The sequence below is a fragment of the Dama dama genome, chromosome 33 (genome assembly GCF_033118175.1).
Source record: "Dama dama isolate Ldn47 chromosome 33, ASM3311817v1, whole genome shotgun sequence".
Classification (NCBI taxonomy): Eukaryota; Metazoa; Chordata; class Mammalia; order Artiodactyla; family Cervidae; genus Dama; species Dama dama.
In genome coordinates this window covers 4,170,555-4,185,000 of record NC_083713.1, presented here as the reverse complement: position 1 = coordinate 4,185,000, position 14,446 = coordinate 4,170,555, and the positions used below count along the sequence as shown (strand labels likewise).

At 40.8% G+C, this 14,446-nt stretch overlaps 1 protein-coding gene across 3 annotated transcripts in view; it reads left to right on the top strand.

Moving 5' to 3' along the window:
* The window catches only part of TUBGCP5 (tubulin gamma complex component 5), a 72,114-nt gene extending 58,839 nt beyond the window's left edge, over nucleotides 1–13,275 (top strand). For all 3 annotated transcript variants that reach the window (XM_061135483.1, XM_061135484.1, XM_061135482.1), the window contains 2 exons: nucleotides 9,100–9,291; nucleotides 9,843–13,275. In XM_061135483.1, the coding sequence (XP_060991466.1) occupies nucleotides 9,100–9,291; nucleotides 9,843–9,844 (194 nt within the window). In that variant the 3' untranslated portion in view covers nucleotides 9,845–13,275. The remainder of the gene's footprint in view (nucleotides 1–9,099; nucleotides 9,292–9,842) is intronic.
* Nucleotides 13,276–14,446: the final 1,171 nt, after the last annotated feature.

Sequence of the window (14,446 nt, the reverse complement as noted above, 5' to 3'; positions counted from 1 at the left end):
ATAAACTTAAATTGTTACCCCAGAGGCCTGTTTGACTCATTTCCTTTTACCCAGCACATCATGTCTAGCTTCTATCAAAAAAAATTTACACAGCATGCTAAAAAAAAACCAACGGTTTGAAGAGAGCAAGCATCTGAACTGGATTCAGAACTGGCAGAGATTAATATGCTAAGGGCTATTAATCAACTATGATTAATAAGCTAAGGGCTCAGACTTACCTGGTGTTTCAATAGTTAAGAATCCACCTGCCAATGCAGGGAACACATGTTTCATCCCTGGTCTAGGAAGATCCCACATGCCACAGGGCAACAAAGTCTGTGTGCCACAACCTCTGAAGCCTGAGCGCTGCAACTAGAGAGTAGACCCCAGCTTGCCACAACTAGAGAAAGCCCATGTACAGCAACAAAGACCCAAGGCAACCAAAACAAAATTTTCAAAATATGCTAAGGGCTCTAATGGAAAAGGTGGATACTACAGATAGGCAGTTTATAAATAGACTCCTTCAAGGATAACAGCCTTGGCCTGCTGACAGAACTTGCAAAACTCACTGAGGCTATACCATGCAGGGCCACCCATCATGGACAGGACATAGTGGAGAGTTCTGACAAAATGTGGTCCTCTGGAGAGGGAATGACAAACTGCTCCAGTATTCTTGCCTCAAGAACCCCATGAACAGTATGAAAATGCAAAAAGTTATGACTCCAGAAGATGAGCTTCCCCAGGTCAGAAGGTGTCAAATATGCCACTAGGGAAGAGTGGAGGGCAATTACTAATAGCTCCAGAAAGAATGAAGAGGCTAGGCCAAAGTGGAAACTTCTCAGTTGTCAATGTGTCTGGCAGTAAAAGAAAAGTTCGATGCTGTAAAAAACAGTATTACATAGGAACCTGGAATGTGAGGTCCATGAATGAAGGTAAGTTGGATGTGGCCAAACAGGAGATGGCAAGAGTGAAATCCAAATCTTAGGAATTAGTGAACTAAAATGGACAGGAATGGGCAAACAACTCAGATGACCATTATATCTTCTTCTGTGGGCAAGAATCTCTTAGCAGAAGTGGAGTAGCCCTCATAGTCAATAAAAGAGTTCAAAATGCAGTGCTTGAGTGCAAACACTTCTCATAAAAAACAGATTAGTTTCAGTTCATTTCCAAGGCAAACCATTCAATATTACAGTAATCCAAGACTATGCCCCAACTACTAATGCTGAAGAAGCTGAAGTTGACCAGTTCTATGAAGACCTACAAGACCTTCTAGAACTAACACCCAAATAAGGATGTCCTTTCTTGGTGACTAGAATGCAAAAGTAGGAACTCAAAATACACCTGCAGGAACAGGCAAGTTTGGCCTTGGAGTACAAAGTGAAGCAGGGCAAAGGTTAACAAAGTTTTGCCAAGAAGACACACTGGTCATAGCAAACATCCTCTTCCAACAACACAAGAGACAGCTCTACACATGGACATCACCAGATGGTCAATACCGTAATCATATTGATTATATTCTTTGCAGCTGAAGATGGAGCAGCTCTATACAGTCAGCAAAAACAAGACCTGGAGCTGACTGTGGCTCAAACCATCAAGCTCCTTATTGCAAAATTCAGATTTAAATTGAAGAAAGTAGGAAAAACCACTAGGCCGTTCAGATATGACCTAAATCAAATCCCTTAGGATTATACATTGGAGTTGATGAATAGATTCAAGGAACGAGATCTGGTATACAGAGTGCCTGAAGTACTATAGGCAGAAGTTCGTAACGTTGTATAGGAGGCAGTGACCAAAACCATCCCCCAAAAAATCAAATGCAAAAAGTAAAAGTGGCTGTCTGAGGAGGCTTTACAAATAGCTGAGAAAAGAAGTAAAAATCAAGAGAGAAATGGAAAGATACATCCAATTGAATGCAGTTTCAGAGAATAGCAAGGAGAGATAAGGAGGCCATCTTAAATGAAAAATGCAAAGAAATAGAGGAAAACAACAATAGAATGGGAAAGACTGGAGATCACTTCAAGAAAATTGGAGCTATCAAGGGAACATGTCAAGCAGAAGAGATTAAGAAGAGGTGACAAGAATACACAACAGAACTATTCAAAAAGGTCTTAATGACCTAGATAACCATGGTGGTGTGGTCACTCACCTAGAGCCAGATATTCTGGATTATGAAGTCAAGTGGGCCTTAGGAAGCATCACTACAAACAAAGCAAAGTTTCCAATCCCAAAGAATGGCAATTCCAAAAAATGTTCAAACTACCATACAATTGTGCTCATTTACCATGCTGGCAAAGTTATGCTCAAAATCCTTCAAGCTAGACTTCATCTGCACTTCAATCAAGAACATCCAGATGTACAAGCTACATTTAGAAAAGGCAGAGATACAGTTTCCAACATTTTCTGTATCATAGAAAAAGCATGGGAATTCCAGGAAAATACCAACTTCTGCTTCATTGACTATACTAAAGCCTTCGTGTGGATCATAACAAACTGTGGAAAATTCTTAAAGAGATGGGAATACCAGCCACTATGCCTTTGTATGGATCACAACAAACTGAAAAATTCTTAAAAAGATGGGAATAGCAGACCGCCTCACTGGCTTACTGAGAAACCTGTATGCAGATCAGGTCAGTTCAGTTCAGTCACTCAGTTGTGTCCTACTGTTTGTGACCCCATGGACTGCAGCACGCCAGGCCTCCCTGTACATCACCAACTTCCGGAGTTTACTCAAACTCATGTCCACTGAATTGGTGATGCCATCCAACCATCTCATACTCTGTAATCTCCTTCTCCTCCCGCCTTCAATCTTTCCCAGCATCAGGGTCGTTTCAAATGAATCAACTCTTTACAACAGGTGGCCAAAGTATTGGAGTATCAGCTTCAGCATCAGTCCTTCCAATGAACACCCAGGACTGATCTCCTTTAGGATGGACTGGTTGGGTCTCCTTGCAGTCCAAGGGACTCTCAAGTCTTCTCCAACACCACACTTCAAAAGCATCAATTCTTCAGTGCTCAACTTTCTTTATAGTCCAACTCTCACATCCATACATGACTACTGGAAAAACCATAGCCTTGACTAGATGGACCTTTGTTGGCAAAGAAATGTCTCTGCTTTTTAGTAAGCTGTCTAGGTTGGTCATATGTTTTCTTCCAAGGAGCAAGCGTCTTTTAATTTCATGGCTGCAGTCACCATCTGCAGTGATTTTGGAGCTCCCAAAAATAAAGTCTTTCACTGTTTCCACTGTTTCCCCATCCATTTGCCATGAAGTAATGGGACCAGATGCGATGATCTTCGTTTTTTGTATCTTGTTTTAAGCCAACTTTTTCATTCTCCACTTTCACTTTCATTAAGAGACTCTTTAGTTCTTCACTTTCTGCCATAAGGGTGGTGTCATCTGCATATCTGAGGTTATTAATATTTCTCCCAGCAATCTATATTCCAGATTGTTCTTCATCCAGTCCAGCATTTCTCATGATATACTCTGCTTATAAGTTAAATAAGCAGGGTGACAATATACAGCATTGACATATTCCTTTCCTGATTTGGAACCAGTCTGTTGTTCCATGTCCAGTTCCAACTGTTGCTTCTTGACCTGCATACAGATTTCTCAGGAGGCAGGTCAGGTGGTCTGGTATTCCCATCTCTTGAAGAATGTTCCACAGTTTCTTGTGAGCCACACAGTCAAAGGCTTTGGCATAGTCAATAAAGCAGAAGTAGATTTTTTTTTTTTGGAACTCTCTTGCTTTTTCGATGATCCAGTGGATATTGGCAATTTGATCTCTGGTTCCTCTGCTTTTTATGAAACCAGCTTGAACATCTGGAAGTTCACAGTTCACATATTGCTGAAGCCTGGCTTGGATAATTTTGAGCATTACTTTACTAGCGTGTGAGATGAGTGCAATTGTGTGGTAGTTTGAGCATTCTTTGGGGTTGCGTTTCTTAAGAATTGGAATGAAAACTGACCTTTTGCAGTCCTGTGGCCACTGCTGAGTTTTCCAAATTTGCTGGCATATTGAGTGCAGCACTTTCACAGCATCATCTTTCAGGATTTGAAATAGCTCAATTGGAATTCCATCACATGCACTAGCTTTGTTCATAGTGATGCTTTCTAAGGCCCACTTGACTTCACATTCCAGGATGTCTGGCTCTAGGTAGGTGATCACACCATTGTGATTATCTGAGTCATGAAGATCTTTTTTGTATGTTAGTCATAAAAACAAAATGATGCCATTTGCAGCAATGGAGAGGGACTTAGAGAAGACTGTGCTTAGTGAAATAAGTCAGACAGAGAAAGACTAATGCTGTATAATATCAGTTACATTCAGAAACTAAAAATTAATACAAATGAATGCATATTTAAAGTGGAAACAGACTCATAGCTGTAGAGAACAAACTTGTATTTACCAAAGGGGATAGAGAAGAGGAGAGGAACAAATTAGGGAGGGGTATGGGATTAACAGATAAAAATACTATACATAAAATAGATCAGAAACAAAGATATTTTGCAGGGAATTATACACATTATTTTGTCATAGCCTGTTGTTCAGCCACTCAGTTTGTGTTCCCACAAACTCTGACTCTTTGGGACCCCATGGACAGGCTTCCTTGTCCTTCACCAACTCCTGAAGCTTGCTCAAACTCATGTGCATTGAGTCGGTGATGCCATCCAACTATCTCATCCTCTGTCGTCTCCTCCTCCTGCCTTCATGGTTTCACAGCATCAGTGTCTTCTCTAATGGGTCAGCTCTTCACATCAGGTGGCCCAATTACTGGAGCTTCAGCTTCAGTGTCAGTCCTTCCAACAAATATTCGGGATTGATTTCCTTTAGGATTGACTGGTTTGATCTCCATGCTGACCAAGGGACTCTCAAGACTATTCTCCAAAACCACAGTTCAAAAGCATCAATTCTCCAGCGCTCAGTTTTCTTTATGGTCCAACTCTCACATTCATACATGACTACTGGAAAAACCGTAACTTTGACTAGACAGACTTCTGTCAGCAAAGTAATGTTTCTGCTTTTTAATAAGCTATCTAGGTTGGTCATAGCTTTTCTTCCAAGGAGCAAGCATCTTTTAATTTCGTGGCTCCAGTGATTTTGGAGCCCAAGAAAATAAGGTTTGTCACTGTTTCCATTGTCTCCCCATCTATATGCCATGAAGTGATAGGACAGGATGCCATGACCTTAGTTTTTTAAATGTTGGGTTTTAAGCTGGTTTTTTCACTCTCCCCTTTCACTTTCATCAAGAGGCTCTTTAGTTCCTCTTTGCTTTCTGCCATAATGGTGGTGTCATCTGCATATCAGAGGTTGTTGATATTTCTCCCAACAATCTTGATTCCAGCTTGTGCTTCGTCCAACCCAGTATTTCACATGATGTACTCTGCATATAATAATGTACTCCCAATAACTTCAGATATGCAGGTGACACCACCCTTATGGCAGAAAGCGAAGAACTAAAGAGCCTCTTGTTGAAAGTGAAAGAGGAGAGTGAAAAACTTGGCTTTAAACTCAACATTTAGAAAACTAAGATCATGGCATCCGGTCTGATCACTTCATGGCAAATAGATGGGGAAACAATGGAAACAGTGAAAGACTTTATTTTTGGTGGCTCCAAAATCACTGCATATAGTGACTGCAGCCTTGAAATTAAAAGACGCTTGCTCCTTGGAAGAAAACATATGACCAACCTAGACAGCTTATTAAAAAGCAGAGGCATTTCTTTGCCAACAAAGGTCCGTCTAGTCAAAGCTATGGTTTTTCCAGTAGTCATATATGGATATGAGAGTTAGACTATAAAGAAAGGTGAGGACCAAAGAATTGATGCTTTTGAAGTGTGGTGTTGGAGAAGACTTGAGAGTCCCTTGGATGGCAAGGAGATCCAACTAGTCAATCTTAAAGGAAATCAATCCTGAATATTCATTGGAAGGAATAACTGACTCATTTGAAAAGACCCTGTTGCTGGAAAAGACTGAAGGTGGAAGGAGAAGGGGACAACAAAGGATGATGGTTGGATGGCATCATTGACTCAATGGACATGAGTTTGAGTAAGCTCTGGAAGTTGGTGATGGACAGGGAAGCCTGGCGTGCTGCAGTCCATGGGGTCGCAACGAATCGGACACAACTCAGCAACTGAACTGAACTGAATTGAACTCTGCACAAAAGTTAAATAAGCAAGGTGACAATATACAGCCTTGACATACTCCTTTTCCTATTTGGAACCAGTCTGTTGTTCCATGTCCAGTTCTAACTGTTGCTTTTGACCAGCATACAGATTTTGCAGGAGGCTTGTAAGGTGGTCTGGTATTCCCATCACTTCAAGGGTTTTCCAGTTGTGATCCACACAGTCAAAGGCTTTAATGCAGTCAATGAAGCAGAAGTAGATGTTTTTCTGGAATTCTCTTGCTTTTTCCATGATCCAATGGATGTTGGTAATTTGATCTCTTGTTCCCTGCCTTTTCTAAATCCAGGTTGAACATCTGGAAGTTCTCAGTTCACATACTGGTGAAGCCTCACTTGGAGAATTTTGAGCATTACTTTGCTAGCATGTGAGATGAGTAAACTTGTACAGTAATTTGAGCATTCTTTGGCACTGACCTTTTTTGGGATTGGAATGAAAACTGACTTTTCCAGTCCTGTGGCCAATGCTGAGTTTTCCAAATTTGCTGGCATATTGAGTGTAGCACTCTAACAACACTACATTTTAATATTTGAAATAGCTCAGCTGGAATTCCATCACCTCCACTGGTTTTGTTCATAGTGATGATTCCTAAGGCCCACTTGACTTCTATTCCAAGATGTCTGGCTCTAGGTGAGTGATCACATCATCATGAATATCTGGGTTATTAAGTCTTTTTTGGATAGTTCTGTGTATTCTTGCAACCTCTTCTTAATATCTTCTGCTTCTGTTAGGTCCATACAATTTATGTCCTTTATTGTGTGTCCATCTTTGCATGAAATGTTCCCTTGCTGTCTCTAATTTTCTTGAAGAGATCTCTAGTCTTTCCATTCTATTGTTTTCCTCTATTTCTTTGCATTGTTCACGTAAAAAGGCTTTCATATCTCTCCATGCTATTCTTAGGAAGTTTGCATTCAAATGGGTATTTCTTTCCTTTTCTCCTTTGCCTTTTGCCTTTCTTCTTTTCTCAGCTATTTGTAAGGCCTCCTCAGACAACCATTATGCCATTTTTTTTTTCTTTTTCTTGGGGATGCTTTTGATCACCACCTCCTGTACAATTTTATGAACCTCCGTCCATAGTTCTTCAGGCACTCTTTCAGATCTAATCCCTTGAATCTGTTGGTCACTTCCACTGTATAATCAGAAGGGATTTGATATATCCCCTACTTTCTTCAGATTAAAACTGAATTTTGCAATAAGGAGTTCACGATCTGAGCCACAGCCAGCTCCTGCCCTTGTTTTTGCTGACTGTATAGAATGTCTCCATCGGCAACTGCAAAGAATGTAATCAATCTGATTTCAGTGTTGACCATCTGGTGATGTTCATGTGTAGGGTCATCTCTTGTATTGCTGGAAGAGGGTGTTTGTTATGACCAGTGCATTTTCTTGGCAAAACTTTGTTAGCCTTTTCCCTGCTTCATTTGTACTCCAAGGCCAAACCTGCCCATTACTGAAGGTATATCTTGAGTTCCTACTTTTGCTTTCCAGTCCCCTATGATGAAAAGGACATTGTGTGTGTGTGTGTGTGTGTGTGTTAGATCTAGAAGGTCTTGTAGCTCATCTTAGAACCATTCAACTTCACCTTCTTTGGCATTAGTGGCTGGGGCATAGTCTTGGATTACTGTGATATTGAATGGTGCCTTAGAAACAAACAAAGATCATTCCGTCGTTTTTGAGATTGCACCCAAGTACTGCATTTCAGACTCTTGTTAACTATGATGGCTACTCCATTTCTTCTAAGGGATTCTTGCCCACAGTAGTATATATAATGGTCATCTGAATTAAATTCTTGCCCACAGTAGTAGATATGATGGTCATCTGAATAAAATCCACCAATCTGAATTAAATTCACCCATTCTGGTCCATTTTATTTCACTGATTCCTAAAATGTCTATGTTCACTCTTGCCATTTCCTATTCGACCACTTCCAATTTACCTTGATTTATGGACCTAACATTCCAGGTTCCTGTGCAATATTATTCTTTATAGCATCGGACCTTACCACCAGACACATCCACAGCTGGGTGTTTTCACTTTGGCTCTGCTTCTTCCTTCCTTCTGAAGCTATTCTCTGCTCTTCTCCAGTAGCATATTGGGCACTTACCGACCTGGGGAGTTCATCTTTCAGTGTCATCTCTTTTTGCTTTTTCATACTGTTCATGTGGTTCTCAAGGCAAGAATACTGAAGTGGTTTGCCATTCCCTTCTCCAGTGGCTACATTTTTGTCAGAACTCTCCACCATGACCCGTCTGTTTTGGGTGGCCCTGTATGGCATGGCTCGTAGTTTCATTGACTTAGACAAGGCTGTGATCCATGTGATCAGCTTGGTTAGTTTTCTGTAATGGTGGTTTTTATTCTGTCTGCCCTGTAAAAGTGAGGAGAAGAGGCTTGTGGAAGCTTCCTGATGGAAGGGACTGGCTGTGGAGAAAACTGCATCTCCCTAGTGGGTGAGGCCATGCTCAGTAAATCTTTAATCCAATTTTCTACTGTTGGCTGGGACTGTGTTCCCTCCCTGTAGTTTGGCCTGAGGCCAAACTATGGCATGGGTAATGGTGGTAATGGTGACCTCCTTGAAAAAGATTTATGTCATGACACTGTGGCTCTCAGGACTGTTGTAGTCAGTTCCCCTGGCCTGGCAGCAGACCACTGTCAACCCACGCTTCCATTAGAGACTCCATGACACTCACAGGAAGTCTGGCTTTGTCTCTTGTGGGGTCGCTGCCCCTTTCTCCTGGGTCCTGGTGTGCACAAGATTTGGTTGTGCCCTGCAAGGGTCTGTTTTACCAGTCCTAAGGAAGCTCTGTAATCAAATCCCATTGGCCTTCAAAGTCAAGTTCTCTGGATGTTCTCAGTCCCTTTGCCAGGTCCCCAGGTTGGAGAGTCTGTTGTCGGCCCTAGAACTTTTGCAGCAGTGCAAGAACTCCTTTGGTATGATTGTTTTCCAGTATGTGGGTCATCTGCTCGGCATCTCTGCGGTGGGACTGATGGCGACCTCCTCCTCGTGGACTTACGCCACATGCTGCGCCTCCCAGGTCTGCTGCAGCCAGAGCCCCTGTCCCTGTGGCAGGCCGCTGGTGATCCGTTCCTCTGCAGGAGACACTCAAACACTCAAAGGCAACTCTGGCTCACTGTCTTGTGTAAGTCACGGCTCCTTTCCCTGGGTCCTGGGGTGCACAAGGTTTTGTTTACACCTTCTGACCGAGACTCTCCGGCAGGTATGAGGTTTGATTCTAAATGCAGTTGCCCCCCTCCTACTTTCTTGTTGGGCCTTCTCCTTTGCCCTTGGACACAGGGTATGTTTTTTTTTGTGGGATCAAACCTTCTCCTGTTGATGGTTGTTCAGCAGCTAGTTGAGATTTTGGTGTTCTTGCAGGAGAAGATGTGAGTAATAGCCTATAATGGAGTGTTTTATATTTATATATATATACAGTTGATTTCTCACTATAAACAGTGGAGAGCAGAAGGTAATGTGATGGCATTTTTTCAATGTTGAAAGAAAAAAAAATCCACCAAAATTTTAATATCTGGCAAAATTATCCTTAAAAAGTAAGGAAAAAGACATTCCCAAATAAGCAAAAGCTCAAAGATTTCATTGTTGCAAGCCCTTCCCATTCTGGCTGAAATGACTTTCATAGTATTTAAAAAACTAGTGCCCTTCCCCCTTCATTTTTCACTTTTTCCTCTTTAGGAGCCAGACACTGAAAATCAACTGCATAAATGGAGGAAAATGACCTTGCATGCCCAAGGTGTAGGTTCAGAAAAGACGTGAAAAGACTAAGTTTACACGTCAAGCTGACATCTGGCACAGAAACAGGTTAGAGAAACCGAGGAGGTAAGAAACATAATAACAAAAAGCAGCAAACCCAAGGAAACAGGAGAATCTGATTCTAGATTCAAATGTCCAGGTTTCAGTAAAAATCATAAGCATATAAAGAAACTGGAAAATATGGCCCACTCAAACAAAGAATGCAGAAGGCAATGGCAACCCTCTCCAGTACTCCTGCCTGGAAGATCCCATGGATGGAGGAGCCTGGTAGGCTGCAGTCCACGGGGTCGTGAAGAGTCCGACAGGACTGAGCGACTTCACTTTCACTTTTTACTTTCATGCATTGGAGAAGGAAATGGTAACCCACTCCAGTGTTCTTGCCTGGAGAAGCTCAGGGATGGTGGAGCCTGGTGGGCTGCCGTCTATGGGGTCGCACAGAGTTGGACGCGACTGAAGCGACTTAGCAGCAGCAAACAGAGAATAAATCAACAGAGACTGTCCTTAAAAGAGATGTAATGGCAGATATACTAGACAAATACTTTATTTTTTTAATTTTATTTTAATTGGAGGCTAATTACAATATTGTAGTGGTTTTTGCATACATTGACATGAATCAGCCATGTGTTCCCCATCCTGAACCCCCTCCCACCTCCCTCCCCATCCCATCCCTCGGGTCATCCCAGTGCACCAGCCCTGAGCACCCTGTCTCATGCATTGAACCTGGTCTGGCGATCTGTTTCACATAAGATAATATACATGTTTCAATGCTATTCTCTCAAATCATCCCACCCTCACCTTCTCCCACAGAGTTCAAAAGACTGTTCTATACATCTGTGTCTCTTTTGCTGTCTCACATATAGGGTCATCATTACCATCTTTCTAAATTCCATATATATGCATTAGTATACTGTATTGGTGTTTTTCTTTCTGACTTACTTCACTCTATAATAGGCTCCAGTTTCATCCACCTCATTAGAACTGATTCAAATGTATTCTTTTTAATGGCTGAGTAATATTCCATTGGAAGGACTGATGCTGAAGCTGAAACTCCAATACTTTGGCCACCTCATGCGAAGAGTTGACTCATTGGAAAAGACCCTGATGCTGGGAGGGATTGGGGGCAGGAGAAGGGGACGACAGAGGATGAGATGGCTGGATGGCATCACCGACTTGATGGGCATAAGTTTGAGTAAACCCCGGGAGTTTGTGATGGACAGGGAGGCCTGGTGTGCTGCGATTCATGGGGTCACAAAGTGTCAAACACGACTGAGTGACTGAACTGAACTGACCTGAATATTCCATAATGTATGTGTACCACAGCTTTCTTATCCATTCGTATCCCGATGAACACCTAGGTTGCTTCCATGTTCTGGCTATTGTAAACAGTGCTGTGATGAACATTGGGGTATACGTATCTCTTTCAGTTCTGGTTTCCTCGGTGTGTATGCCCAGCAGTGGGATTGCTGGGTCATATGGCATTTCTATTCCCAGTTTTTTTAAGGGATCTCCACACTGTTTTTCACAGTGGCTGTACTAGTTTGCATTCCCACCAACAGCTTAAGAGGGTTCCCTTTTCTCCACACCCTCTCCAGCATTAATTGTTTGTAGACTTTTTGATGGCAGTCATTCTGATCAGCGTGAGATGGTACCTCATTGTGGTTTTGATTTGTATTTCTTTGACAGTGAGTGATGTTGGGCATCTTTTCATGTGTTTGTTTGCCATCTGTATGTCTTCTTTGGAGAAATGTCTGTTTAGTTCTTTGGCCCATTTTTTGATTGGGTCGTTTATTTTTCTGGAATTGAGCTGCAGGAGTTGCTTGTATATTTTTGAAGTTAATTCTTTGTCAGTTGCTTCATTTGCTATTATTTTCTCCCATTCTGCAGGCTGTCTTTTCACTTTACTTACAGTTTCCTTCGTTGTGCAAAAGCTTTTAAGTTTAATTAGGTCCCATTTGTTTATTTTTGCTTTTATTTCCATTCCTCTGGGAGGTGGGTCATAGAGGATTTATGTCAGAGAGTATTTTGCCTATGTTTTCCTCTGAGTTTTATAGTTTCTGATCTTATGTTTAGATCTTTAATCCATTTTGAGTTTATTTTTGTGTATGGCATTAGAAAGTGTTCTGGTTTCATTCTTTTACAAGTAGTTGACCAGTTTTCCCAGCACCACTTATTAAAGAGATTGTCTTTTCTCCATTGTATATTCTTGCCTCCTTTTAGACAAATTATTTAAAACAACTGTTTTGAAGATAATTAAAGACTTAAAGACTATGGAGAAATTCAAGAAAGTGATGTGTGAAAAATAAATAAATAAATACATATATGTGAACAAAATGGAAAAAGCAATAAAGAGATCAAAACCTAAGAAGAAATTCTGGAACTAAAAAGTATTCTAACCGAAATGAGAAATTCACTAGGGAGTTTCAAAGGCAGAATTGAGCAGGAAGAAAAGCTAATCAGTGAACTTAAAGGTCAAACAATGAAAACTATCCAGTCTGAGGAAATTTTTTAAAAATTAAAGAAAAGTGAACAAAGCCTAGAAACATCCAGAGGACCAACATACATATTATGCACTCCCAGGTGAGAAGCAAGAGAAAAGGCAGAGAGAATATTTGAAGAAATAATGCCTGAAAGCTTCCTAAATTTGATAACAGACATTAATATAAGCATCCAGGAAGCTCAATGAACACTGGGTAAGATGAACTCAAGAGACCCACACCAAGACACATCATAATTAATTTGAAAGAGAAAGACAAACAGGGACTCTTGAAAGCAGTGAGAACAAGAAATGCTCAAAGTAATGTTTCAAGGAGAAATGAAAAGACACTAGATAGGGTGAAATAGTTGTACAATAAGAACTAGAGACTTCAATACCCCACTTTCAATAATGGGTGAAACAGCCAGACAGAACATATGTAAGGAAGTAGAGAACATAACACATTAATCTAACTAGATCTAACAGACATATAATAGAGTGTTCACTCTAGCCCACAATAGCGTACACATTCTTCTCAAGTATACATGGAACATTTTCCAGAACAGACCATCTGTTAAGCCCCAAATTAGTCTGAATACATTTCAAAAAGATAGATGTCCCACAAAGTATGTTCTCCACTCAGAATGAAGCTAGATATCAATAACAAAATAAAAAACAGAAAGACTTTTAAATAACCAATGGATCAAAGAAGAAATCAAATGGGAACTTCTAAAATACTTAGAGATAAATGAAAATAAAAACACACCATAGCAAAACTTGTAGACGCAGAGAAAATGATGCTAAGAGGAAAGGTTTTGCTATGGTGTTTGCCACCTCCCAGAGTAATGGAAATAAAAGCAAAAATAAACAATGAGACCTAATTAAACTTAAAAGCTTTTGCATAACAAAGGAAACTATAAGCAAGGTGAAGAGAAAGCCTTCAGAATGGGAGAAAATAATAGCAAACAGAACAACTGACAAAGAATTAATCTCCCAAATATACAAGCAGCTCATGATGCTCAATACCAGAAAAATAAAGGATCCAATGAAAAAACGGGCCAAAGAACTAAACAGACATTTCTCCAAAGAAGACATATGGAGGGCTAATAAACACATGAAAAGATGCTCAACATCACTCATTATCAGAGAAATGCAAATCAAAACCACATGAGATACCATCTCATCCCAGTCAGAATGGCTGCTCTTCAAAAGTCTGCAAGCAATAAATGCTGGAGAGGGTGTGGAGAAAAGGGAATCCTCTTATGTTGGTGGGAATGGAAACTAGTACAGCCACTATGGAGAACAGTGTGGAGATTCCTTAAAAAACTGGAAATAGAACTGCCATATGACCCAACAATCCCACTCCTGGGCATACACACTGAGGAAACCAGACCTGAAAGAGACACATGTACCCCAATGTTCATCGCAGCACTATTTATAATAGCCAGGACATGGAAGCAACCTAGATGTCCATCAGCAGACGAATGAATAAGAAAGCTGCGGTACGTATACACAATGGAATATTACTCAGCCATTAAAAAGAATTCATTTGAATCAGTTCTAATGAGGTGGATGAAACTGGAGCCTATTATACAGAGTGAAGTAAGTCAGAAAGAAAAACTCCAAAACAGTATACTAACGCATATATAAGGAATTTAGAAAGATGGTAATGATGATCCTATATGCAAGACAGCAAAAAAGACACAGATGTACGGAACAGACTTTGGACTCTGTGGGAGAAGGCGAGGGTGGGATGATCTGAGAGAATAGCATTGAAACATGTATATTACCATATGTGAAACAGATGACCAGTCCAAGTTCGATGCATGAAATAGAGCACTCAAAGTTGGTGCACTGGGACAACCCAGAGGGAAGGGATGGGGAGGGAGGTGGGAGGGGGGTTGGGATGGGGGGACACATGGCTGATTCATGTCGATGTATGGCAAAAACCACCACAATATTGTAAAGTAATTAGCCTTCAATTAAATAAAAATTTTTAAATATATTTTAAAAGATAAGAAAAATCCCGAATCAACATCTTAAATTTTTTTAT